Source organism: Zalophus californianus, chromosome 2, assembly GCF_009762305.2.
Source record: "Zalophus californianus isolate mZalCal1 chromosome 2, mZalCal1.pri.v2, whole genome shotgun sequence".
NCBI classification, from domain to species: Eukaryota; Metazoa; Chordata; class Mammalia; order Carnivora; family Otariidae; genus Zalophus; species Zalophus californianus.
In genome coordinates this window covers 90,454,298-90,482,144 of record NC_045596.1, presented here as the reverse complement: position 1 = coordinate 90,482,144, position 27,847 = coordinate 90,454,298, and the positions used below count along the sequence as shown (strand labels likewise).

General features: G+C 38.5%; 1 protein-coding gene across 6 annotated transcripts in view; it reads left to right on the top strand.

Annotated features, from left to right (window-relative positions):
- ELOVL6 (ELOVL fatty acid elongase 6) overlaps positions 1-27,847 on the top strand; it is a 139,825-nt gene that overhangs the window by 70,108 nt on the left and 41,870 nt on the right. For 2 of the 6 annotated variants that reach the window (XM_027599479.2, XM_027599478.2), the window contains 2 exons: positions 16,833-16,933; positions 22,554-22,685. The exons of 1 other annotated variant lie outside the window; for it this stretch is intronic. In XM_027599479.2, coding sequence (XP_027455280.1) covers positions 16,893-16,933; positions 22,554-22,685 — 173 coding nt within the window. In that variant the 5' untranslated portion in view covers positions 16,833-16,892. Of the gene's footprint in view, positions 1-5,595; positions 5,649-16,832; positions 16,934-22,553; positions 22,686-27,847 lie in introns of all 6 variants that reach the window. 3 more of the 6 variants (XM_027599480.2, XM_027599483.2, XM_027599477.2) reach the window with 3 other exon arrangements.

The following is a 27,847-nucleotide window of genomic DNA, read 5'->3' as shown; positions in this document are numbered from 1 at the left end:
TGATCTTGCTTCCACCTGTTTCCTGGACCTTCAGCTCAACAGTCTCCAACTTACTCTGGATTTCAAGGTCAAGCACACTAAATTTTGTATAGTTGTTTGAATGTGCTTTTTCTTTCTTGCCTCTGATTCTTTGCCCATGCTGTTTCAACTCACCTACTCATCCTGTCTAATCTGAGTTAGAGCGCATCCTTCTCCTTCTTCTTAGAATATTTCCTTATTATCTATTCTCCGCTTTTCCATGTACTTGTCTATTACCTCCAAAGGACATTAAAGTCTCCAGGGGGCAGGGGATTATGTCTGTTTGCAGACATACCTTGCACATAGTTAGCACTTAACTACTTGTTGAAAATATTTGTTGAATAGCGGTATAAAAGAATGAATGAATCGGAATTCTCTTTCCTCTGAGCGCAGATAAACTCTCAGTAATACAAATTCAGCAAAATTTTGTACCATAAGCCAAAAGGCTTTGCAAATTTTTGTTAACTAGGAGGTAAGTAAATATCTTTGATCTCTGTTATTAAACTATCATTCTTAAAGCAATTCATGGAAAATTACATCTTTTACTTGAAGTAACTCGTTACTTAGTGAAGAAAAGTAACATGTTGTTCCTAGGTTTCAGTTTTGTTTAAAAGAGCAAGGAATTTTAGACTAAGTCAAAATTTTTTTTTTAATTCTCACATAAGTGAGATGCTTTGGAAGCTTAGTGAGACACAGGCTTACCTTCTCATAGTTAAGGTACCAGGGCAACTAAAATGCAATGTCCTGTCTGTGTTGTTGATGCAAAGCACGAGAGATTGTCTACCACTTTTCCATTCCTTTAGTTTTCCTCTCTTGTCAAAGTCTTTTCCAGTTGTAATATACTGGGGTTTTTTTTTGTAAATAGGATATTAGCCAGAAGTTTTTTATTTGATTGTAGGATATAATTGATTTTGCTCTATATGACAGTTGTGTTATCTTTGAGATAGGAAATCAAGGAATCCAGAGGGTTAAGGATGATGGTGGCTGACGATATGAAGCTAAATAATCATGATCTTGAAGTTCGACCTCAAGTCTAAAAATCCCCTAAGAGTCATATTTAACTACAGACTTTCTCGGAGTTACTCTTTGTTCAGGCTGCTATCACAGAATACCACAGACTGAGTTGCTTAAGTAACGGAAATTTTTCTTACAGTTCTGGAGGTTGGGAAGTCCCAGATCCAGGTGCTGGCAGATTCATTGTCTGATAAGAACACACAGCTACCTTCTCTCTGACCTCGCACAGAATCTTCTCAGGCCTCTCTTATAAGGGCACAAACTCCATTCAGAAGAGCTCCACCCTCATGATATGATCACCTCTCAGAAGCCTCACCCCGTAACACTGTCATGTTGGAGGTTAGGATTTCTACATGAATTCTGAGGGGGACACAAACATTCAGACCATAGCACTCTCCTACATTCAGAAGGTCTGAGGTGAAATCCAGTCTTAACAAACACCCCAGGAGGTTCTGAGGCATGTGGTCAGTGGACCATATTGAGGAACATCTAAGGTTAGCTGGTGAAAGCGTTTAGTTAAGAAAATGTGAACTGGCAGATAGATGTTAGAGGGCCAGCACCTGCGAACCTATCAATCTATCTATTTTTCCAGCACCACCCACACATACACTTCCTCAGCAGGCCTCCAGAAAGCCACCATTGAGTTACTAATTTTGCCATTAATGGGAATTCCAAGCTTGGCTCCCGTTTTTGATGCCAGCCTCCCTCCCCGACAATTCCAACTAGGATCTGATGTCTTTTGTTTAAGACTGGTCACTGGGTTGGGGGGGGGGGCTTGGGTGACCCAGTTGGTTGTATACCACATCTTCTTTATTCATTCATCTATTGATGGACATTTGGTCTGCTTCCATAATATGATGATTGTAAATAATGCTGCAATAAACATAGGGGTGCAAATATCCTTTCAAATTAGTGTTTTCATATTCTTTGGCTAAATACCCAATAATGCGATTGCTGGATTATACGGTAGGTCTATTTTTAACTTTTTGAGGAACCTCCATACTGTTTTCCACAGTGGCTGCACCAGTTTGCATTTCCACCAACAGTGCACAAGGGTTCCTTTATCTCCACATCCTCGTCAACACTTGGTGTTTCTTGTATTTTTTTATTTTAGCCATTCTGACAGGTGTGAGGTAATATCTCATTGTGATTTTGATTCCCATTTCCCTGACAATGAATGATGCTGAGCATCTTTTCATGTGTCTGTTGGTTATCTGTATCTCTTCTTGGGGGAAATGTCTGTTCATGTCTTCTGCCCCAAAAGAAACCTTATCTTTGAAGTATTTGTTTATGTTTCTACTTAATGGTGACTTCCTAAAATTAGGATTGGCCTAGTGATTGAAAATGTAAAACTTCACCTCAACTCACTTAAGCCCTGAAGTAAAAGACCTAATTTTTTTTAATGGAAATAGTTGTTACAGTATATATATATTTTTAAATTAGTTCCTTTTTTAGTCTAAAAGTTGTATTTTATTCATTTTCATTTGCCTTTTTTAAAAAATAAAGTTCTGATTTCCACATTACCATTAGACTTTGCTAAATATGACTCAGGAGATTTTTAGACTTGAGGTCGAACTTCAAGATCATGATTATTTAGCTTCATATCTAAAAGCCACCACATTTAGAGAAATATACATTAGAAAGTCACTTGTGTCCTACACTCCCCTGCTGACTTGGAAGAAAATGGAAAACCTATTTCCTTGTCCTTGTCAGGAATTATTATCTTTCTTTCGCGATTTGGACCTAAAACCAGTTTGCCAGTGAAGCAGAATTAATGTGCTTGTAGGAAATCAAATTTTGTCTCTAGTTCAGGAATAAGCCTGCTAAATTCTTGAAGAAACAGGCTCTGCTTTTGTATATTCAAGTCTAGGTTTGCAAGAGGAAATCCTGAAAGAACAGCACACACCTTCTTTATAAGAAAGATTAAATAAATTCATCTCTAGTGTCAAGCTACTTTTAGATCTGTCTTAATTCAAGTCTCTACCATGGAACCTTATAATCTTCACCTACAGACTGTCTTAACTTCTTTCACAGAAGGTTCTTTGAGAAATTCAAATGTTCTGGAATGTCTTACTAACTCAGATTTATAATTATCCCCTGAATAAGATTACTTCTACAAATTAATGAACTTTTTTAAAATCATAGTCTAGGTGATTTCATGTTCATTATTCTTGAATGACATTCATGAATATGCAAATAGTTATACCGACATGAAAATTTACTGGAAGAAGCAGAATTATTGCTCAGATGCACACTTACAGACACATTCTCCAAGGATATCTTTGGATACTGAATTTTTTAACGACAAAATTGGCACCATCTGGAAAATTTACACATTGGAGACGGTTCTAGCCCTGGCGACTTCTCAGCCCCACACACCACACGGTTTCCCACTATTGTTCCACTCCCACATTCCCTTGAAGTCTTCTTCTCCAGTTCACCTCAGCATGCCTACACTGGCGCTCCTATTTTAAATTCTCATCTATCCCTTACTCCCCACCTCATTTTCCCTTTACAAGGCATAACTCTTCCTCTTTCTGTAGTATTCCTAATCCTCTAACATACCATATTATTTATTGCCTGTCTCCAGACTTGTAACCTCCATGAGAGTAGGCTTTTTGGTTTGTTTTGCTCACTGGTGTATTCCCAGAGCCTAGAATTGCACTTGGCACACAGTAGGTGCTCAATTAATACCTCCTGAATGGATGATTAGGCTCTCCCACTGGAAGTGGACAAGAATATAGAAAATTAATGTTTCTACCTGGCAATTTGTGCTGTCAAAATGTACAACTTTTCTTATTTGGGCCAGCTATGGAGACTAGACGAATGAGTTTTCAGTGAACATGGGCCGTATAAATTTCAGTGAATATATGACCTAAATTGTTGGATTCAGTCAATTTACGCCCCGGAATTCATCAGTTGAACAGGAAAAAAGAATCATCGTGTTGGTGTCATTTAGGTAATCTTTTGTTTTATCATATACAGTTATGGATAAAAATCTGTGACCGTGCCGCCCATGTCAGAAAAAATCTGTGACCGTGCCGCCCATGTCAGACAAGGCTGGGCTGCCTTTGCCTATAGTTATACCTACAACACATTATTGACAGTTTTATTTACTGAAACACTTCCAAAAGACGTGGCCACGAAGAGTTTGTAACTGCAAGAAAGATTTAACTCCAAAAACAGAGATTAGATTTTTGGCTTCACCTACCACTCTTTTTTTTTTTTTTTTTTTAAGATTTTATTTGAGAGCGTGAGCAAGACAGAGCAAGCACAAGCAGGGGGAGGAGCAGAGGGAGAGGGAGAAGCAGACTCCTCTGAACAGGGAGTCTGATGTGGGGCTCAATCCCAGGACCCCGGGATCATGACCTGAGCTGAAGGCAGACGCTTAACCGACTGAGCCACCCAGGTGCCCCAATCACCTAGCGCTCTTAGATTTAAACTTTTCCTCTTGGTGCTCCTTTGTACTGAGAACTGCCACACAGATCTCTCTGCCCCAACGCTGTTTAGGTAAGGGAAGCACTGCAAAGCCGGGATTAGCTCTTGCTGCCCGCTTCTCTGCCCCAGCCCGCCACAAGGAGCCAAATGCGGATACTGCTGAGAACAGGAACCTTGCAAAGCACTTTCATAATTTCAGCCCTTTTGACTTATAAACTCTTTTCCTATAAAGGTCTTAGGGAAATCATGGGCAAAAAGCAGCACTGGAAGTTGAAAACCAGTCACCTGAGATCATGAGCTACTGTTAGCCCAAAGCAAAAGGTGCACTTGGGGTCAGAGAGCTGGTGATCAGTCAGGCTCGCCAATGCCAGCCATAGGGCACCGAGGGCAGAGTCTTGGCCAATAGCTGGTCTGGAATCATCAGATAGTGCCATATCTTTGAATGTCTGCTGACATCATTGTCTGTTTGAGGAACCTGGGTTAGATCAGACCTTCACCTTGCGGCCACGTTTGCTTTTCACCTCTCCCCTCCAAGGCAGAGAGCAACAACCTCGCAACGCAGCATGACCTCTTTCTCCACTCACCTGGTTGCTTGGCCAACCTGATCTTGTTCAGACTTGCAGCAGTCAACATTTTTTAAGTTGTGAAAAGAGGGGCCAACGTGTAACATTGACGTCATAACATTCCATGAGCCTTTTAACTGCAGCATAAATCAGCTAAATGGTTACATTTAGTTCCTTTCTTTACTGCCACCCTAGTAATTAAATAACTATAAAGGGGACCTTTTTTTTTTCTTACTCCATATATAGGTCAGGGAAGAAAAGGGTATCTACCCATAACATTTTTATTTTCATTTTACTTAAGAAATATCTAATTTAGAAGACTCATCTATAGCCATTTGTTACTATTCCTAAATAGACTGCTTTTCACTAGTTCAGTTAGCTTTCAGCTCAGTTCAAGGGTTACCTGCAGGTGCCATATAAGGAACTTATGTCCCGCATCCTGCCTACAAGTTCTTATGAATATAAAGTGCTTAAATTATCGTTTCACACTCTTCCTTCTCTCCATATTCAAGCTGAGATATCAAAGTGACTTGTTTTTATAAAAGCTCTTGTTTACTTGCAGACTTGGATTGTGCTCTTTCGCTAATTGATCGCTCTTTGAAGTACACACACAAGGTCAGTATCAAATTCACAGGACGGCTGGTGTCATCTGTAACCTTAAAGTGACTAAACATACATACATACATACATACATAAATGACTAAACAGAACTTGAAATGCTTTTGGCCATAAAGACCCAAGTAGCCCAATTTTGCATTTGATTCTATTCTTTTTTTCTTTTTTTTTTTAAAGATTTTATTTATTTATTTATTTGACAGAGAGAGTGAGAGAGGGAACACAAGCAGGGGGAGTGGGAGAGGGAGAAGCAGGCTTCCCGTGGAGCAGGGAGCCCGATGAGGGGCTCGATCCCGGGACCCTGGGATCATGACCTGAGCCAAAGACAGATGCTTAACGACTGAGCCACCCAGGCGCTCCGCATTTGATTCTATTCTTATGTGTTTTTTGTTTTCTTGATAATGAGCAGTAACATGTCATGTACTGGGTACTTACAACTCATCAGATGCTGCCAGGTCCAGTATTTTGATGATCTATGATAAGCCTGAGAAACAAGGGTTATTTTCCTGGCTTTTTCGGTGATGACATTGAGACAGTTAAAATTTGTACAGGAATTTATTCAAGATTAAGATCACAGAACGGATATGTGGCAGCCAGGATTGAAATCCGTGTCTTTGTGACTCCAGTCGGTGTAATGGTGAGTGACTGCTATAGCATCTTCCATTAAGACTGTAGAAGTATGTGGAACAAAATCTGTATAATTTTATATAATATACATGCAGCCACCACCAAAATGCTTGGTATGTTTGTTAGCATTTTGTTCTTTTAGAAATAAAAACATACTTTTTATCATTTAGTTTTATTTATAAAAATCCTCAGTTTTCATTATTAAACTAATAGAAAAGAACTTCAGTACATAATAAATTAGAGAAAAGAAGTATGTGTAACCCTGTCACCCAGTAATAACTATTATAAATTGGGGGCGGGGGGCATTCTTTCAACTTGCAATTATACCACATTCTGTTTTTTTCTCCCACAGTAATTAAAATTATATGCATCTTGCATAACTCTAATGGCTGTATAATAGTCTTTTGAGTGAATATACCACAGTATATCCCTGACTCTTAGAGATTTCATCCACTTTTTCACTGTTGTACTCCAGTGATTTTCTTGCCTTTCCCATATTTAAGATTGTTTGCTTTAGAGAGATAATTCTTGATAAGTTTTTCCCAGAGATAGGTCATTTTACCTTCCCACTTGCCAGCAAAAGCTGTGAGTCACTCTCCTCAATCAAGTACTATATTATCACTTTCTTTGCCTATTGATAGACATCAAATGGTACCTTAGAGTTTTCTTTGATTATAGAAAGATCCTGATCAAAACAAACCTGTTTTATTTAGAATTGCAAAATTATAGGTGGTTTGGGGTCATTATTTTAATTTTAGATTAAGCTTGGCCCTTCACAGAATTTGTCTTGAAATGTGTCAGTGGGTCACAGATTCTCTTGATGGCAGATGAGGGTAGAGTTATCAGGTGGAAAGTGATGCTGTCACAGGGCCGGTCTCATTTCATACCTGCCTATTGTGTCTTTTGCTTACTTTATGCAAACAATTACACTGAGAAAGTAATACATCAGTCTCTGGCCAGTGAGAACTAAAGAAATTGGATCGTGCTTTCCCAGCCTTCCTGAGCAGTATTTGATACAGTATGCTACTCCAGGAGCGGCATGCCTCAGTAGAAACGTAATCATATTTCCAAAGAAAGGTGTTTTGTTTTGGTTTTTTTTTTGAAGCCAATAGTATTGAGTTCAGATTAATTTGTAGGATTCCTTCTGCTTCCAAAGGGGGGAAAAAAGGTATAATAAAATATAATTTTTACTGTTTGGACTTAGAATTAAGTGGACTTGAAGCACCCATTCAAAGATGACTTGAGCTTTGGTTATCCTATTTAGTCTCTCAGTTATAGATTTTTTTCTTTTCCCTTAAAGTATTTCCAAAATTTAATAATATCCACTATATCATGCATCCATTCGTATGTCAGGAGCCCACTTCAGGCCAGCACTGTGGCATATAAGGCCTTGGGCATACAAAGTTGAGTAAGACACACTTCTTATATATACATCAGGATTATAGACCTGTAAATTCACACTTAAGGATTATAGACCTGAAATATAAAGAGGTAAGTGCTGGTATTAGGTACACAAAAAGGCATATAGAAAGCACAGCAGTGATGAGGTTTGGGTAATCAACTTGACCTAGAGGCAGTCATGGCGTATCTTCCCAGAAAATGATGAGTATAAGTGAGAAGAGCAGTGTGGTGACAATGGCATTGTGCAAATGCAAGGTGGGGCAAAGGTATGACATCTCTTGAAAATCACAGTATGGCTATAACATAGGATGTTCCAGGGGAAGGTATAAGACACAGTTCCAAAGTAGACAGGTAACACCATTTGAATCATGTAAAAGCATTCGGAGATAGACTGAGAGATAAACTCAAATCTGTTACAACTCCTAGAGAATTTTATGACCGTATGAGATTAATGACCTTTCTACGCAAATAGACAAGGTAGTTGGAAAATATAAAGTACTTGTCTTTGTACGATTTTACTGTTTATATTTCTTTATAGATATTCTTGTACATGTGTTCTCAACAATTTGTCAATACTAGATTTTAGGATCTGAACGCACGGGAACATTGCATGTCCTTTTGGATGGCTAGAACTACAGCAAAGATCAGTCTAAGTGGAAAGACTCAAAGGCAGAAAATTGTGTGATATACCAAAGATCTTACAGTGTGTCCAACCATTAAGTCATCAAGGGAAAGTGGCTGTCAGCATACAAAACAGTACGCAAACATGCAGACTGGAGAAGAATTAGTCAGCTTCTAGGACGCGATGACTCCGGGGGAAGAATTTGCTCAAGACTTGGACCTGATAAGCAAGCGTACTGCTTCTAGGTTATCTTCCTCAAGCTCTGTCTCCCTATTAAAATCAATCACCTATGAATATGACTTTAAAAAAGGAATACTTTCTTGGAGAAAATGTGGATTTCAAGTGTGAGTAATAGTCTACATTTTTGAATGTAAGAAAGAGCAGTGAGATGTGAATGGAAGCTGGAAAAGGTGGACAAACACCACTACTGTTGAAAGGACCAACTGAGAAGCAGCATACGTTCTAGAATGCCAATATAATGTAGTGGTTCAGTGCACAGGCTCTGACCCTTGGCTGCCTAGGTTTAAGTTCAGCACCTTCACTTAAAAGCTCTATGTTCTTGTTCAGGTTATTTAACCTTGTTCCTTAGTTTTTCTTTGTCTACAAAATGAGGACGGTGGTAGATTCTTTGAAATATAAATGAGACAATGTATATATAAAAAATGCTTGGAACACTAAGAACAGGGCCTGGGATATAGTAAGTGTTCCCTTTAAAAAGTTAATATTACTTTGACTAAATTGAAACACATTCTTTTTTATGGTCTGGAGCAACACACAGGACTGCATTCCAGGCCGGCCTTCAACTTTGTGCCTATTATGGACCAGTAAGTTCCTGTAGCAGAGATTTGTGTAGATAGCTGCAACCTATGGATGTTCAATAAATACTTTTAAATGTTGTTGTGGCCCTTAGGCATGTAGTATTTCTCAAACTGGTTCAAAATGCTTAAGATCAAAGGACATATCTTGAATAAATACATGTCAGTCCTTTTTCTTTTTTCAACTTCTTTTTTTCTTTTGGTGGGAAACCTTTCTGGGTAAGCATAGCTAAGTACAGACCATTCTTTCAATATTCTCAAATTTGTTGCCTCGGAAATCAGTCTTGACAAAGGAGAACAGTAGAAACTGGAATAGTAAAGCAAAGGCTCAGGTTTACTCTCTGGAGTGATTGCTCTCTCTTGATATAACACATGCGTGCCACCACGCTCAATGTGAAGGACACATTCCCTTCTAATGCACACCCCAAAGGGAATGCTCTTGGAAGTATGGGAAGACACATGAACTTTCTGGCTTTCAAAGAAACCATGAATCAGGGACACTTTCTTCTCTCCCTAGGCATTTGCACCCTCTTGTGAAGAAAAGGCTGCTGTGGGCATTGTTATTTTGAGAATCTCTTTCGTCAGAACCCATGCTTGATAAATCCCAGCTGTACCTTAGTTGTGTCCAAAGACACATCTGACAAACGTGGAAAAAAGAAATTATTTTTTGTCTCACAACCTAGTAGTCCAGAGAAACTTGTAAAAATAAAAGTAATTCCTCTTTCATCCTCTATAAAGAAATGGAAGCTATGCTCTTAATGTTTGAGTTTTCTAATAGATCTTGAGATTTTTACTATTACACATTTTTCCCTAAAAATCTTACCATTTTTTTCTAGCTTTGAATCTGTGAATGAAGGGGGGGGGGAAAGAAACAAAGTGAAGGTCTTTGTGGGAAATGAAGTAAACAGAAAGATAAAAGGCTCCTAAACCAGCTCTGGACACTATCTGGCAGATTTCACTCTGGTTGCCCCTTTAGAAACTGATGACGTGAACGTTATAGAGAGCAGCTTCCTGCTCAGCTCATTCAGCTTTGTACACAATCATCAGGGGAGAATCAGTGTCTCTCAATGTGGCGAAAATGTTGGGGAGCAAAGGCCTGAGAGTAGCTAATGAAAATAACCAGTAATTTGTTCTAAGATTTAGAAAACCGTGTGATTGATTTTGTTTATCACGTTTGGCATATTTTACCACATGAGAGCACCTATTTTCCTCACATAACTCTGAGGCTTACAAAATAGAGCTTTTCCTACTCTAAATTTTAAAAAGTTTATGTCGTAGAAACCTTTATTGTTATCAGTTTGTCATACTTCAATGATTTAGAAAAGATTAAGAACTTTTTTAAATTTTATTTTATTTTATAATGTCAAGAGTAAGAACTCACAAGATCTACGTAACAGTTGTAAATTCTGATAGTCTAATGTATTTTTATGGCATTGCCCCATCCAGAGCTAAGTTAGGATTGGCTCTCATGGAATTATCTTATACTGTAGGATTGGTTAGTAAAGAGATGACTGGAAACAACTGGAATTCTACTTCAAGAAGAATCTGAACTCTGTCTGTGGGGTAGGGGATTGTCTTGGCAACCTTTCTTGACTAACCTTCCTTTCAGATTATTCCTTTCTCTTGGAAAGATACTATAAAATCATTTCCCAATGACCTTCACGACAAGGAAAGCGTTGCAAGATGTAGAGTTTGTAAGAATTGATCATTCACATTGTCAGCCGGCTTGTACCATGTTTCCATTGTAGGCAGAAGTGAACCTAATTCTAGAATGGTGAAGGAAAAGTTGACACGAATTTGTTGTTTTGTCTTGTCTTCAATTTTAACTTGAACTGCTGATTTGAAAAGAGAAGTTTACTCTGTGCTTAAAATCAGTTTGACTTATTTCACTCAGCATAACACCCTCCAGTTCCATCCACATCGTTGCAAATGGCAAGATCTCATTCCTTTTGATGGCTGCATAGTATTCCATTGTGTATATGAGGAATTCTTAATCTCAGGAACAAACTGAGGGTTGCTGGAGTGGTCGGGGGTGGGAGGGATGGGGTGGCTGGGTGATGGACATTGGGGAAGATATGTGCTACGGTGAGCACTGTGAATTGTGTAAGACTGTTAAATCACAGGTCTGTACTTCTGAAACAAATAACGCAACATATTTTTAGAAAAAAGAAAAAGAAGAAGATAGTAGGAGAGGAAGAATGAAGGGGAGTAAGTCAGAGGGGGAGACGAACCAGGAGAGATGATGGACTCTGAAAAACAAACTGAGGTTTCTGGAGGGGAGGAGGGTGGGGGGATGGGTTAGCCTGGTGATGGGTATTGAGGAGGGCACATTCTGCATGGAGCACTGGGTGTTATGAACAAACAATGAATCATGGAACAGTACACCAAAACAAATTATGTAATATATGGTGATTAACATAACAATAAAAAAATTAAAAAAAAATCAGTTTGAAGCAATTCAGCCTGAGTGTATCTGAAGCATAAGTGATATCATCCCAACTAGTAAATGCGCTTTTTGAAGCTATACCGCATTTCAACATACATTCTCTTGAGTTTTCCGATTTCTCTTTTCTTTTTTTTTTTAAAGATTTTATTTGAGAGAGAGAGAGAGAGAGACCGTGCGCATGCACCTGAATAGAGGGGGAGGAGCAGAGAAGAAGGAGAAGCAGACTCCCCACTGAGTAGGGAGCCCAACACAGGGCTCGGGGCTCTGATCGCAGGACCCTGAGATCATGACCTGAGCCAAAGGCAGATGCTTAACCAACTGATCCACCCAGGTACCCTGCCTCCGACCTGCTTTTAAAGATGATTTCTCTTAATCTTTCTTTATATTTCTCTTATCCAAGGTTTCACAACCTTAGCACTACTGACATTTGGGCCTGGATAATCCTGCACAGCATCCAGGGCCTCCACAGACTAGATGCCAGTAGCCAACCCCCATCCAGTTATGAAAACAAAAATGTCTCCACACATTGCCTAATGTCTTCTGCACGGCAAAATCATCGCCCCCATTGCAGAACACTGGTGTAGATTTTACAAAAGAGGTTCATAGGGGCGCCTGGGTGGCTCAGTTGGTTGAGCGACTGCCTTCAGCTCAGGTCATGATCCTAGAGTCCCTGGATCGAGTCCCGCATCCGGCTCCCTGCCCGGCAGGGAGTCTGCTTCTCCCTCTGACCCTCCCCCCCTCTCATGTGCTCTCTCAAATAAATAAATAAAATAAAATCTTTAAAAAAAAAAAAAAGAGGTCCATAGATTGAACCCTGGGAACCCTTCAAGGTTTAAAGATTGGGAAGATGAAGAGACAACCAGCAAAGGAGAATGAAAAAAGGGTCGATAGTGAAATTGGGAAAGAAATAAGGGAAAATAGCGTTCCAAAATCCAAGTGAAGAACAAGTTACAGAAAAGGAGTTAACATCTGTATCAAAGCTGCTGCTCATTAGCCACCTAAGATGAAGACTCATTCTTTATGGATTTAACAGTAAGAGTGATGAAGCATAGGACAATGGGCTTGCTGCAGATAGGAAAAGGTACTGGATGTAGCCTATAACGTATATTTTAAGATTTAAATGCAAGTGATAGTCACAAGCCAAACAGTCTTTGTTGTCACAAAAGAGAGTAAGAAGGCAATTTAGAACTTGCGACAGTGGGGATAAATTGAATACATATTAGTTATTTCTAATAAATTGTGTATGTTACCAGAAATTCCAAGCTTTGACACTTAGTCCATTGTAAGGTATATGATAAACCATATGTTACGACTAAGAATTCAAGTACTGATTTGTGAGTTTATATGCATATGAGCAGCTTCGGGACCATCTGTGTAACAGTGTGACTCTCAGCCCCTTGCATTCTAAAGTGCTTTCTTGACTTGGAGGGAAGAGGCTGGCTTTGGATCCAACAAACCAAGAATAGAGAAGAAAGTTTTGCCCTCTGCAGGGTTGTCTCCTATCAGCTGCAGCAGAAAAATGGCTTTAGACCTTATTATTTCAAGTTAATCCATGTGGCAAAATGAATCATAGTCCCCCAAAGGCGTCCATGTTTTATTTGTGAATTTGTGAATGTGTTTCACGTCTAGAGCAAAAGAGACTCTGCAAATGTGGATTAGGTTAAGGACCTGGAGATGAGGAGATTGTTAGGGAATATCAGTGTGGACCCAATCTAATCACATGAGTCCTTAAAATTGGAGAACCTTTCTTTCCAGGGTGTGGGCCTGGATTATCTCTTGGACCCAACATAATCACAAAAGTCCTTAAGGAGGGAGGTAAGATCAGAGTCAGAGGAGGTGATAGGATGACAAAAACAGAGTTAATAAAGAAGGCAATGTGACCCTGGAAACAGAGGTTGGAGCAATTCATTTTGAATGTGGAGAAAACCAAGGACGGCAGGCAGTCTGGATGCTGCAAAAAGCAAGAAAAGAGATTGCCCCCTAGAACCTCCAGAAGGAACCCAACCTGCGTACACCTTGAGTTTAGCCCCTCAAGACTCATTTCAGACTTCTGACTCTGGAACGGTACGATAATCCAATCATGTTGTTTGAAGCCATTACATTTGTGGGAATTTGTTATAGCAGCAATGAGAAAGCAACACAGTCCAATTCATAAGGCAGATTGTCCTCATTACCAGAGTTCTCAAAGCTAGTGTCTTCAGACCTGATCTTCTTCTGTCTCTGAGTGAGCATTCAGATCTGGAAGGAGCAATGTGAACACCCTAATCAAAATTTGGCCACATTATTATTTTCAAGAGCAAAAGAGAGTTCTTTCTTGGGTAACTGGGTGATATCTCATGGGTGAAAAAAAAAGTCTGTCATTTCCACTCCCTGGCTAATAATATATTTCTTCTTGTCGTTGCCAGTTTTTACTCAGGCTTCATTTCTTATGTAAATGTGATTTTGGTGACAAAAAAGTATCCGTGAGCTATACCACGAAATTGTCTTTATCACTTCTGAGCTATTTTCTCCCTAATCCAGAAATAGCATTTGGAACATGTTTTCTCATTGCTTTTCCCACCCCTCTTTCAACATTTCTATCCAGGAGGAAAGTCAGTGCAACAGTATATTTAATCACCCAGTGGTTACCATGAAAACATGTGGGTTGTTTTGTTTTTTTTTTTCCATGATAGTATTTTCTAGCTTCTTTACAGTTGGCTGAAGCAATGAGTATAAACTAAAATTCTATAAATATAAGGTGGTAGTGAACCAGAAATGGATCATCTTTTAGTTCAAACGATTAGCCCTCGAGTATAAAGCACACATAAATTTGGATATGTTTATGCTTGGTATGAGCTGGTGTCTGTGCAGCTGTTATTTTGATTTTAAGTCTGGGAAAATTGTGTCCGAATTGGACTTAATCTTATAAACCTGAAATCCAGTTTCCGTTCCATTGTGAATAATCATAAATGCTTTTTATAGTGTCTTTTCACTTCTGGTTTTAGTCTCCAACTCTCAGATAAATCTATTTTCTACAGAACATTTCAGGGCTTCTTTAGGATGAAGACAAGCAGGAAACAAATTTCTGTATTTGACTCTAGTTTTTATTTTTATATATTTTTAATATAAAATTTTTAATTTTCTATTTCTATGGTGAGCAGGCCATTAGAATGATAACCAGATTCAAAAACAAACAAACCAAACAAAAACCTGTGGCCTTGACACAAACCCATAATTAATCATACTTTGTGTAATTTCTGGTCCAAGAAAACTTTATTTTCAAGAAAAAAAAAATCCCTAATATCTCATTTCTGCTTCGTAGTAGATCTTAAGACTGTAAAAGGTAAAATTTAATCTGGTAACAGGGAGTCACTCACTGCTCTTATTTCATAGGAGATGTTGCAGAATTTTAGTATGCTTTCTGTATTCATCATTATATTCATTTTATTCATTATCATGATCTTAACGGGTGAGCGCATTTCTTCATTGGAAATTCAGATGAGAGCTTTCTTTTTCTTAGAACAAAGGGCATTTCTTTAAGGGAGTTAGCACAATGAAAGTGAAGTGCTGATGGAACCACTTTTTGAATTCTCTTTCTGCCTGCTGTCTCCTATTTAGAACTTACTGTTTTTTACATGGCCTCGAGAATGTACTGTTTTGCCATGACTAGTATCAGTAGCTGATGTATTATACAGGATGGTTACTTGGTTACTTAGCAATTCTAACTCAAAGTGACAATCAGGACCAGGTAATCAAGTTGAGCCGTGCTCTCAAACAAACCAGAAACTACAAATGAGTTTGTCAATGCACAGCTCGTTATTAGTTTGAAATGGGAGATTTGTCTACCAAGACCTCTGGCAAAATTTTTATTCACGGGTGGTCACAAGCTTTACTCTTTCTAAGGAGATAAGAAACTCTAACCTTTGTCAAAGCAAGAAATTTAATTCTTTCTTTGTTTTAGTGGTCTCTAAAATCTTTAATTCTAACTTTGAACTTGAATCTTTCTGATCAGTTTTATGAAACCATGTCTTGGAAAACAAAGAAAATATTCTTGCATCTCTGTAAGATGCATTATTTTAGGATTAAAAGTGACATTTGTTCTGGAGGACAGTTGAGGGACACTGAACCAAATATCAGCTTTCTGGAAACAATGCCATGGTTGACCCAGCAATTTGCTATTCTTTTCTCAGGACAGGAGAATAGTCATTCTTAAGTGAATAAAACTTAAAGGTGGTCCCATCTGATAATTCCTGGGAAGAGCAGCAGTTCATTAAAGAAGTTCCTTCCGGGGGTGCCTGGGTGGTTCAATGGTTAAGCATCTGCCTTCGGCTCAGGTCATGATCCCGGGGTCCTGGGATCGAGCCCCGCATCGGGCTCCCTGCTCTGAGGGAAGCCTGCTTCTCCCTCTCCCAGTCCCCCTACTTGTGTTCCCTCTTTCGCTCTCTCTCTGTCAAGTGAATAAATAAAATTTAAAAAAAAAAAGTTCCTTCCGTCCACACCATGGCACTCAGGGACCCCAGCAGCTATCGATGCTGGCAGTGTGGGCTGTGGGGAAACTGTGTGTGTTGACTTAGAGATCTAGAGTCAAACTTCAGCCACATCTGCCCGCTAGAAGAGAAGTAATCAATGCCAAGTCTCCCCAAATCAATGCATCTCTTTTTATTCTGCCCCCCACCCCAGCTCAAAGACTTTGAGTGCTCTCCATGCCCTGAACCAGTGCGTCTCCATCTATCTTTCCAGGGGTCACGAGCAGTAACACTTCCCTCTTTCTTCTCTCCCCCAGGCACATCATGGTATACACATGAGTGAAACTATTCTTATTTATTTAAAAAGAAGGAAAATTAAGCCACAGATTCCAGCACTATACTTCAACTACTAGTCATAACCCATTACTGACCACACACCTCACACAACCTTGAGGAGAAGATGCAGTCGTTAACTCAGCTGCCAGAACTTTAATCCACATTTCCAAACTGACTTTCTCCCATGTCTCCTCACCCGTGAGGAAACATCAGGTCTGACATATGCCCAGCTTCGCTCATGCCTAAGGTACTGCTTTCTTCCCACCTCAAATTCCCATTTATGGCTTTTCATCCATCCAAAGCCTTAAAGAGTCTGCCTCCAAGCCCACCCTCCACAGAGCATTTTCTCATCACAGCAATATCTCCTTCCTCAGAATTTTTATCAGACATTATTATCTATAACACACATTTTTCCTGTCTTTCTAATGAGATTGGCAGAAGCAGAATTTACTCTTACATAGGGATTGGTTCATTATTATTTTTTCATTCAAGAGCATACGAAAAACACTGAAAATGACAATGATAACGTTCATTTAAATTGTGACCAGATGGATGGATGTCAGCACTTTTTATCAGCAACTGATAAAACGAAGGTAATTAATGGGTATCTTGCCAATTTAAGTATTAGAGAGATGACATTGTTTATGGGGCTGTGTGTGTATGTGATTTTAATATTTTGAAAGTAGAAAGATCCTATATCCCCTTGTAAAAAGAAAGCCAACAGGAAAATAGAATTCATCAAGATTTTTAAAAAGGTGACAAGGGGCAAAATGGTATGTTACCATATAGGTACAGGCAACTTTCTGTTATACATCTGTTTTAAGAGGAGTGTACTTTCCTAGAAAGAGATACGTAGCCAAGTCATTCAATCCATAGGACTAAATACAAGTCTACTTTGAGTGTGGCCTACTTTCAACAATAGAAAAACCGAATTACAAAAAAAAAAAAATGGTTTTCTCGCCTTTTTTAATTAAATAAATAAGGAGAACCTGTGATCTTTCAATTCACATCTGAGAGGAAAGCAAAATAAGAAAGAGGTATTTGCAACTCAAAGAAGCTCAGAGACTGTTTGGCTTCCTGGGTCACACATAACTGGTTAGAATAACAACCTTTAGTCACTCTAGTCACAGCTTTGTCTTGCAATTATAAAGTCACTACTCATTTGTATTTATTATGGTTCTGTTTCCACTATTATTCTCCAAGTCATTCTTTCTGGGCAGAGTTAATTTCCAGTTATAATTTACTTGTGAATAACAACTTCTGGAAAATTCCCATTGTTTGTAATGTAGAAAAATGCCCGTATGAAGTGTTGGGGGAATTCTCAAGAATAGGAAAGAACCCAGTCCCGAAGCACAACTTTGGGATCCCTCTCAAGAAAACCTTCCTTTATAGTCTTACCAAACTATGACCACCATTGACGATGGTCCACTGAACGTCTTGTTGGCAAAGAACAAGTATTATTTCCTCCATCTCTGGGTCTCTAATTTGTTTATGCCCTTAAAATTACTTTCAGACCTTGAATTGTTGCCTCATTTGAATAAGGAGCTGAACTAAAGGAGAAGTCTTAAAAGAGATGTGGCCTCACCGGTTAGCATTTTTTTCTCAGTTTCAGATCTTTGACTAGAAAACTTTCTCAACTAGAAAACATTCTGTGCTTGGTAGCTATCAGCCGAAGCAGGTGAGGTGTTCAGGTGTCCTTTTCTTTTCTTCCTCAAAGCTTTGTTTGCATTTTCACAACTCCTTGTACCTTATACATGTATGGTAGCCACAAAAACAAGGTCACTGAGGCACAAGGGAGTTCAGGCCATCTGCCCCAAAGTGTTCATTAGCTAATACCCCGTGTTGAAATGCCACCCACATGAAAGAAAGGTTCACCATTCTCAAATGAACTTGTTTGACTCTGTGGAAGAGCACAAATCAGCTGACAGAGATCTTGAGGTGAGTGTTAAAGGGATCCAAGCTAGGTCCTGGTTTCCCCAGTGGAAGCTCGGGTTGGGGAAAAAAAAAAACAAAAACATTGTTTTGTGCGTACAAAACAATGTATATGCACTCTTTGACAAGTGTTATTGGGTAGAACAATAAGTACAAATCATTAGCAGCTACTCTGGTGAGAATAGGAAAAACACCTTCTAGGAATGTTTTGGACCAGGGTAGTGTGATAGAGAAGTCCAGCTTTCTGAGGATAAATGATAAAGCCATTATCTGTTTTTACTAGTTATGGGCAAATGTCCATTCACATCGATGACAAAAATGGAAAGGGGGAAAAGAGTAAATACAAGGGTGACAAGCTCAAAGCACATCAGTATTTCTTTTGAGTGTTCTTTACTTGGTTGGTTACTCTAATTATAGCTACAGAAGCACCATCCTGAAAAGTATTAAGCACCTATAGTGAAGGGTTGGGCTATATGATATACGTTTAAGATTTTTTTTTAAATATTTTGTTTATTTATTTGAGAGAGAGAGAGAGCATGAGAGGGGGGAGGGTCAGGGGGAGAAGCAGACTTCCCGCCGAGCAGGGAGCCCGATGCGGGACCCGATCCCGGGACTCCAGGATCACGACCCGAGCCGAAGGCAGTTGCCTAACCAACTGAGCCACCCAGGTGCCCCTACGTTTAAGATTCTTTAACAGGAGGAGTCCCTATCCTCTGGAAATTGCTACTTATCCAGTAACAAAACAATGTAGTGTTACCATTATACCCAGCTATGGAGGCCTGTCAGAATATGAAGTATTATTAGATTACCGTGGAAGCATTAGGGAAGTCATCCATCCCCATTAAATAGTAAGTGGGCTAGCAGGAAGTCATTATTCATCTTGACAGTGATTGAACCTTTACCAAAGAGATGGCAGAACTGAAAGGCAGCTTGAGTCCATTTAAATTGCCCAATTTGTTAAAGAAATTCTTACCTTATTTTAAGCTAAATGGAAAAAAATCATAATACATTTAACTATAAGTGATACATTTCGAATTCTCAGTTGGAAGAGGTAAGAGTTAATGCTTCCTTAGATGACTCCCTCTTACAGAAGAAGCTTAAGCTTAATTCTGAATTAACCTAAAGGATTACAGACTTGAATTTCACCACAGTAGAAGATTTATAAAGTATACAATAAGCAACTTATTTGTGTTATAGCACGTGACTCAGATATAGCCTAGACAATTAATTGATGTTTACCTACCTGCTTGAGCAAAATTTTGGTGGGCTTGGCCCCTATACAGTATGTAGCTATGTGACTATGCAACAGTATGTAGCTATGTAGCTATGTGACCCTAAGAAACTAATGTCATCCAGCACCCCACCCCATCCCCCCTTCCCTCCTCTGTAGAATGAGAAAATTGGGCTCCATCTCTCTAAGGTCTCTTGCAATTCTCAGATTCTCTGTCAATATTGATTGACTTGGTTGCCCTAGCTATGGAACTGAAGGTTGGTAAAGATAATCTTTAGAACACACATGGAAAAGAGAAGGGTCTGTGCCAGGCACTTAGTAGTGCATTAGGACTAATTCTCATTCTGTAGCTGAAGAAATGTAGAGGAAAACATCCTGAGGGAAGATTTCTGTAGTTTTTTGGATCTTCAAGACACATTATTTTTCCCTTAATGGCTTGAATGATAGGGTCGTATGGTGTATAATTGCATACAATTAATCTAACCATAACCAAAATACAAATTAGATTGAATGAGCAAGAGAGAGAATGATAGATAATTTAAGGAAAAGCTTTCAGGGGGGCATATATAGTTCATTTGCCCCAAAAATATGATAGTTGAAACATGAAGGCATGGAGATTCCTCTTGGTCTAGTCACGGTTAAACAATGTGCCACACAGTTACACAATGACCATGCAATTCAGTAGGAGGGCTTGTGGAATTCTTACATGCCTGTAAGATAGCACATCAGGTACACCCTTTTTCCTCCTGAAAGTCTACCACAGGAAAACAGGAAGATCTGAGGCTTAACCTCTAAGCCTGTTTGCTTATCCGCAAAATGAAGATAATGCTCTACCTACATTAGGGGTGATTAGGAAGATCAAAGGAGAAAACTCTTTCAGCACTATGTGTGCCTGCCCACAGGACTCACTCCCTAAATCATACCATGAATATTGTCACTCATCATTACCTTTATAATTTAGAAAAGAATAATAAAATTGTATAAAAAATTTAGGAAAGAATATATACTATTTCATATTACTATTGCTTATATCAACTTGATAGAATTTGTTTTTTAGCGAGTCCTTGCTTAGATGCATGTAAATGCAGACGGTGATTGGGACTCAATTTAGTGATATACACTTGCAAAATTCATATATAATATATATATGAGTATACTTACATATGCTCATTCACATTCGTATTCATATTTATTATATACACATATTTACAGCCAAAAACACTTTCTTCTTGAAATGTTTAATAAAGTCTCCATAAAATTGTCTCACATTTCCACCTCTCTTTGAAGTATAGAAATTCCCTGTTTCTTTATGGAGGAAGAAAATGGATCATGTTTTTTCCGAATATTTCATTCTTTAGTAATTCATATGTTACTGGGAAAGTACAACCATTCATTCACTCAGTTAATGTTTGCTGAGCACCTAAGTATATAGGTGCATAATTATTTTTCCCTATCAGAAAATTTGATATGACAAGACCATGGTCATCCAACAAATATTTATCAAGCAGTGACTATGTGCCCCGGTCTCATGTTTCAAAAAGAATCTGCAAACCTCAGTTGGAAGTGGTTTATTCCATCTTTTGGGGTTGGTTTCTGGAATTACTACTTTATCGGGTGGTGTTCACCCAGTAGGTCACATGCATTCACTGAAATAGGTGTGTTGCTTGTGTAAATAGTTAGATTCCTCCTCAGTCAGCAATACATACCAGCGGTATCAGCAATCAGGGAGAAAAACAGGAGGCATTTTGCAAAAAATGCTCATTAGGTTAATTCATTTTACTTTTTGTATTATGCTTGTAACTTACTTTTCAACAATTTCCCTTTTAATCTCACTGAGTGGGGAATATCCATTTTAAGAGATACTGCTTTTTTAGGAAGTCCGTTCAGGTGTTTAAATTATTTACAAGGCCTCTGTTACTTTCTATTGAATTATAGCTCTCTAGAATATCGTGGGTTTTATTTTTGTTCTCACTGACATTATCAACACCACTGTTTACTTCTTGGTACAGTAATAAACCAGCAGGACGTAGAGATTCTAATTCATATTGCTTGTACATTTCTGACTAAGAGTTCCACCTAAGCCTGATAAAAAGAGAGAATAATGAGCCCCTGTATTCCTTCGTCCTTTTGTTAATACAGTTTCATCTCTCTACCCTGAGTATTGTTTTGGTTTTGTTTGTTTCCTAGGATATTTTAAAGCAAATCCAAGATATGTAATTTCACCCAGAAATATTAACTACATACTTTTAAAATTATGACTAAAACTTTCTGATTTTATTAAAAACGTCTTTTTCCAATTGGTTTGCTCAAATAAAGACCCCCCCCCAAGTCTACCTATTACCTTTGATTGTAGTTTCTCAAGTCGCTTCTTAATCTAGAAGAGTCCCATAGTTGGATTCCATACTCCTGACTTATTGAAGAAATAAGTTCAGTTGTCCTACAGAAGGTCCCACAGTTTATATTTCCCAAGAATAGGTAGTAAAATCAGATTTTGATTAGGTTCAAGTTCAAGCTCTAAGGCAAGTATATTTTAGGTAATTCTATGTTCTTCCTATTGTATTGTATGATGTCTACCAGTTATCCCTATTATTAATGATAATATTGTAACTTAATACCTGCTCCTTTGGTGGAGAAGATTTCAGGAATCCATATTGGGGGTGCCCTAACTCAAGTGCTCTAAGTAGCTTGATTTTAGTGTTTTAATTCCCTGAGTGAAAATTTTTCTCTTTGTAACTTAATGTTATGTTGTCAAAATTTTTAAAGTCATAGAGCCCAAAAACAACATAGATCTATTCTGACATGTGTTGGTTAATCTAGAATGACCTAATTTGTCAAGGGAGGTTTCCATGGAATGCCATGTTGCCAAAAAGACGTTTAAACATTCTCTCCTCGGTGAAGAGGAGAGAATCCCAAGAATATGCTTTCAGCACTACAAAGAGGGACTGGTATAAAAAATTACAAATAATTAGTAAATATAAATTTTTGATGAATAAAAATAAATTGCTTAAAGATTTTTATTTCCTAAGATACTGGGTTTTTGTTTGTTGCAGGAAGAAATCTTTCCTGTTTTCTGCTCTGTATGCTGCCTTTATCTTTGGTGGTCGGCACCTGATGAACAAACGGGCAAAGTTTGAACTGAGAAAACCATTAGTGCTCTGGTCTCTGACCCTTGCAGTCTTCAGGTAGGTTTTTCTTCATTTTCCCAATGCAATCCATCCATTTCATCAGACTCGGCTGAAAGAAGCCGTGCTTGAGCATTTTATAGCATGTATTTTTGACTGTTCAATACATTGAGGATAAAATAAAGCCATGTCCAGAGAGTAGGCCTTCAATGCAACCAACTTGCCGTATTATACTCGGTCTCTTTATTTTCAGGCTATCTCCTTTCTTGTCCAAACTGCTCAGCAGTGATCCAGTTTATCTCGTAGGCCTAGAAGCAATGTGTCAGTTCCATTATTGTTGTTGCTTAAATATAGCCGAAGGGCTAAATGCAAAGCCACACTGGTAAACTATTGATCAATGGCAGAGTAGGGTTTAAATGTGCTGGGTATGCTGTTACTGACTAATATGTAATCAAAAAATGGCACCCCAACACATGAGTGGATACTGGACACCTATCTCTGTCATTATTACTAGACCAGAGAATGCTGTTAGCTCTGCATCCCCAAAGGCACCATTCACCCCCATTGCCTGGAGCTGACTTGCTGGCCTATGTTTATGCAACCAGTTCTTAACATTGTACTGGCTAGAACTCATCGTAGAGGCTGTCAGGACCAGGCCCATCTCTCCAGAGGCACCTGGCAGCCAACATTCAGACACATTCTTGGAAGCTTGAAGGAGCTTTTCTAGCTTTGTAATATTTGATGATCTAGGCCATCACAAGATTAATTAGCACACAGCTGGTATCCATACAAGTGCCAGAAAATACTTTCAACACTAACAAAGGCACCTGCTCTATTTGTGTTCTGCTTGTCAAAACCCACAAGTTTGTAACTAGGCTTGGGGTAAGGGGGAGTGGAGGAGATATCCTACAAATAAGTAACTATTTTAATATTTATGACTATTCATTTTTATTTTTTCATACTACATATTAACTGTTCCACTAAGCAGAAATAGATGGTATCATTAAAACCCTCATTAGTCATTTAAGGCTTTTTTAAAAAGGATCGGGCAGGAAGAGAATTTTCATAAACTCTGACGATCTGCACATTTCCATTATGTCAGATCCCTGCCTCCAAACACTCATTTGCGTGCTTCCCCTGGCTATCCTCTGATTCGGTGCGTTTTGTAAGTTCTACATTTGAAGTACTCCAAATCTGATTTGGATCTGTCACTAAAAAATTCTTCAATTTTAATCTGAATCAGGACATGATTCTCTATAATACAAAGTAGCATTTTTCATTTTTGTTCACATCTAAGGTTCACAGAGCCTGCCTCTACTAAAGTATTTTTGTATTTGAGGAAAAAGTTATCTTTTTTTTTTTTTAAGATTTTAATTATTTAGTTTAGAGAGAGTGAGCCTGAGCACAGGGCTGGGGGGAGGAGCAGAGGGAGAAGGAAAAGGAGGCACACCCACACGGGGCTCAATCCCACAACCCTGAGATCTTGACCGGAGCCGAAATCGAGAGTCAGGAGCTAGCCAACTGAGGCACCCAGGTGTCCCAAGGAAAAAGTTAATCTTTATCCTAATGATGCCTTTCAGCATTTTACATAGTTTTCAACAAAAGCCTTTATCTTTTGTTTTTTTAAAAAAACTTGAACACTTAGGAGCAGAGAAGAGTACAAGGAGCGCCCCGGTGCCCCAGTTACCCTGCTGAAAGAATTATTACCAAAATGGGTTAATCTTCTTTCACCTACCAACTTTCCTCTTTCCCCCAAATTCTTTGGAAATAATACAAACTTAACTATTTTTGAATGAAATGATACCACTTCTAAAAGTTAAGTACTCATTTTTAAACACCGACCAGAGTATTATGATCACTTAAATGAGTAATCATCTATTATCCTTCAGTGTTCAGATTTTCCCAGTTGTCTCATAAAATTTTTTTTCAATTTATCTTTAAGAATCTGGATCAAAATAAGATCCATACATTTCCATTGGTTGGTTTCTCTTAACTTAGAGTTTTCTACTTTCCTCTCTCCTCAGCCCTCCCCCAACTCCCAGCTCCCCATCCATCCTTCAAAGAAAGCACACATTTGCCCCTCTCAGTTTCCCCAGACTTGTTGATCTTGCTGATTGCATTCTGCTGCCCCCTGTATTTCTTATCAGTTGGTAGTTAGATCTAGAAGTTTGATTATATTTAGTTTTCACATCCGACAAGAAGAAATTTACCTTTATCAACTATGCAGTTATCCTAAAGTATATAGAGTTATTATAGCAAAGGCAGTATAAGTGCTTGGTTCTTTTGCCATATTTATCATTTTCCAAAAGATAAATTAATTTGATTACCTGGCACGTAAATAACAATGTTTCTTTTTCCTTAGGTATCATTATGAACTCATGGATTTAGACTTTATGTGTCATTGATTTTTAGATGAATTTGATTTAGGTATGTTTTTGTTCATTGCTCTTATTCTTTTTGATGCTGAATTATCCATCTTTGGCCAGTGTGAGTCTCTTCGAGTTGGCTCCTGAATCCTTTCACATGCACTGATAGTGCTCATAGCTTGATTTTTTTTTTTTTTTGGCGGCGGGGCGGGGAGCGGGGATGACAAGATATTCCAGGCCAGGCATATTGCATATTCCTTACCCAGAACTGGAGTGAGCCATTTCTCCAAGGAGCCCCAGCTTCTTTGGGGGAGGGGAGATAGTATTTACAAACCACTGAGTTCTGGGGGTGGGATGGTTGTTGTGGCTAAGGTAGTTCTTATTTCTAGGCCTTTCAGAGGCCAGAAACAGAAATTTTTTTTTCAAGAGCTGGCTCTGATACTTGTAGTTCATATTTGCTAGTAGAGAGTATTTTACTTATGTTCTTACACCTCCTTCCTCTCATGCCAAAATCCAAGTTCCCAAAAGAATATATTTTTGAATGGCTTTTACCTTACTGTAATTAACAAATTTTCAAGTCCATCTGCCAATGGGGCCCAACAGAGAAGTTAAAAAATTCCTTGCTCGGGAGACATTCTTGCATTCAATGGCCTGCTTCTGTTCGACTTCCCCCCTCTTCACCACTATAGGATAAGATATGATCTATTTGGAAAAAGAAAGAAAGGGAAAGAGAACCAAAATTTTGAGTTAGAGGAATTAAAAATGCAGGGAGGGGAGGAACAGCTAGTTTTGTGTGTGTGTGTTTTTTTTTAAATCATTGAAAATGTGATTTTGTGTGTGTGTATGTGTCTGTATTTTGCTGCTTAGGAATAATTTCAAGCTCGCCCATTAGCTTTTTGTAGTAGCCAGAGACTGATTTGCAGATGCCACACACTGTGTTTATTCATGGATGAAGACAACTGAGATAGGAATTAATTTGGATATGCCAAGTACTTAAGCAAAAATAAAACCCTGTCTTCATACCAATCTACTTCAGAAAGTGGTGTGGGGTTTAATCTAGTTTGGCAAGAATTGCTTATAGAATATTCTTCTTTCTCTTTACTTTTGGATATTGACTGAATATATGATAGTAGCCTTCATACAAGCCATATACCATTTAATTTATTGAAAGCTGTCCTAAGTTTGGATGGAGTCAGTAGAATATGATCACGACTGAGTTTCCACCAGGCCTGCAATGTATTCATTTTATTTGAGAATGATTTCTCCAAGTTTTCCTGGCAGTTTCTCCCCATCACCCAGCACCTGCCCCACCCTTTTCAGATTCCAATCATCAGCGTCTGCTGTCATTGAGTCCCTAGGGATGATGACACAGTGCCCTACCTACATCCCACCTGACCTAAGGACAAGCATTTCCTTATTTGATGAGCTAATTCTGTGTGGCATTCGGCCCTAGATATTTGAATCTTTCCTTAGGATAAATACTGAGAAAAATTCTGGTACTTTGAATTAGTAAATCCTTTAGATGAGATTGTTTCTCCCGGCAAAAATCATCAAACACTTCAAGGTGCCTCTGATCCATTCTTCTTCAACATCACTAAGTCATTAAACTATGTTGCTATGGTAGCTCGGCTGGGTTACTACAGTTGATTTGTAAAGCATTTTCTATGTATTTATTTAATAACTCCAAATCCTTCTAGATGGGGTAGAGATGTGCGTGCTTCTGACTCCAGCAGCCTTCATCCGGTATCTGTGGGGCAGTGTTTTCTTGTCTTTGGTAGCATTAGGAGTTTTAATTGGCCTTCCTGGTCTCCGACTTATTAACAGTTCAAAGCAGGGGGCCTAGTCAGTGTACATCAGGGTAAGATGTGCTGCATATTTTTAGATGCCAGTATCACACTTGCTCCAGATTTGCTTACTCATGTTTCCTGGTGATTCACTCTGGCCTCAACCTTGTTAGCTTTTATTTGCACAAAGCCAAATGTTCCGGGGCGCCTGGGTGGCTCAGTCATTAAGCATCTGCCTTCGGCTCAGGTCATGATCCCAAGGTCCTGGGATCAAGCCCCACATCAGGCTCCCTGCTCTGCGGGAAGCCTGCTTTTCCCTCTCCCACTCCTCCTGCTTGTGTTCCCTCTCTTACTGTGTCTCTCTCTGTCAAATAAATAAAATCTTAAAAAAAAAAAAAGACCAACCAAAAATAATCACTTTAAAAAAAGAAAAAAGCCAAATGTTCTGTGCTTTGCAGTTTGACTTCTCACCTTGTTATTAACTGGCCATTTTTCCCATTGAAACTCATTTTTATTTCCTGGCTGTATTTTTTGTCATTAAATTTCAGTGTCGGCTTTTTTTTTTTAAGAGGTATTCGAATAAGTCAATTTTAATAAGATCTTCTACACACACATTTGCTACTGAAAATTGAAATAGCACAAAAAAATTTTATTACAATTTTTGAAAACCACAAAATCTAGCATACACATCTGCCCTAAGTATAAAATATATTCAAGCTTAATAAAAAAAAAAATTCTTTGTCTTTCTTTAGTGAGATTTCCAAGAACAAAGTGTTTAAAGACAGCACCAGAAACATTTAGAAAAGTATGTTTAACAGTGCAGAGCAGCAGATGAATGGTGTTTAATTAAATCTATTTGTGATTTTTTTTTACACACACATCAGTGTTGAATATCTGGAGAATTATTAGTAACAGTCTTATTATTGTTAAGCAACAAATACATAGTAAAACCAACTGAAACTATTCAGATGACAAAATATGACATCTAAAAAACTTGTTGAAGGGGAAATACATCACTGAACTGTATAATGAATGGATGTTGAAAATGACAAATTTCAGAATAACTTAATCA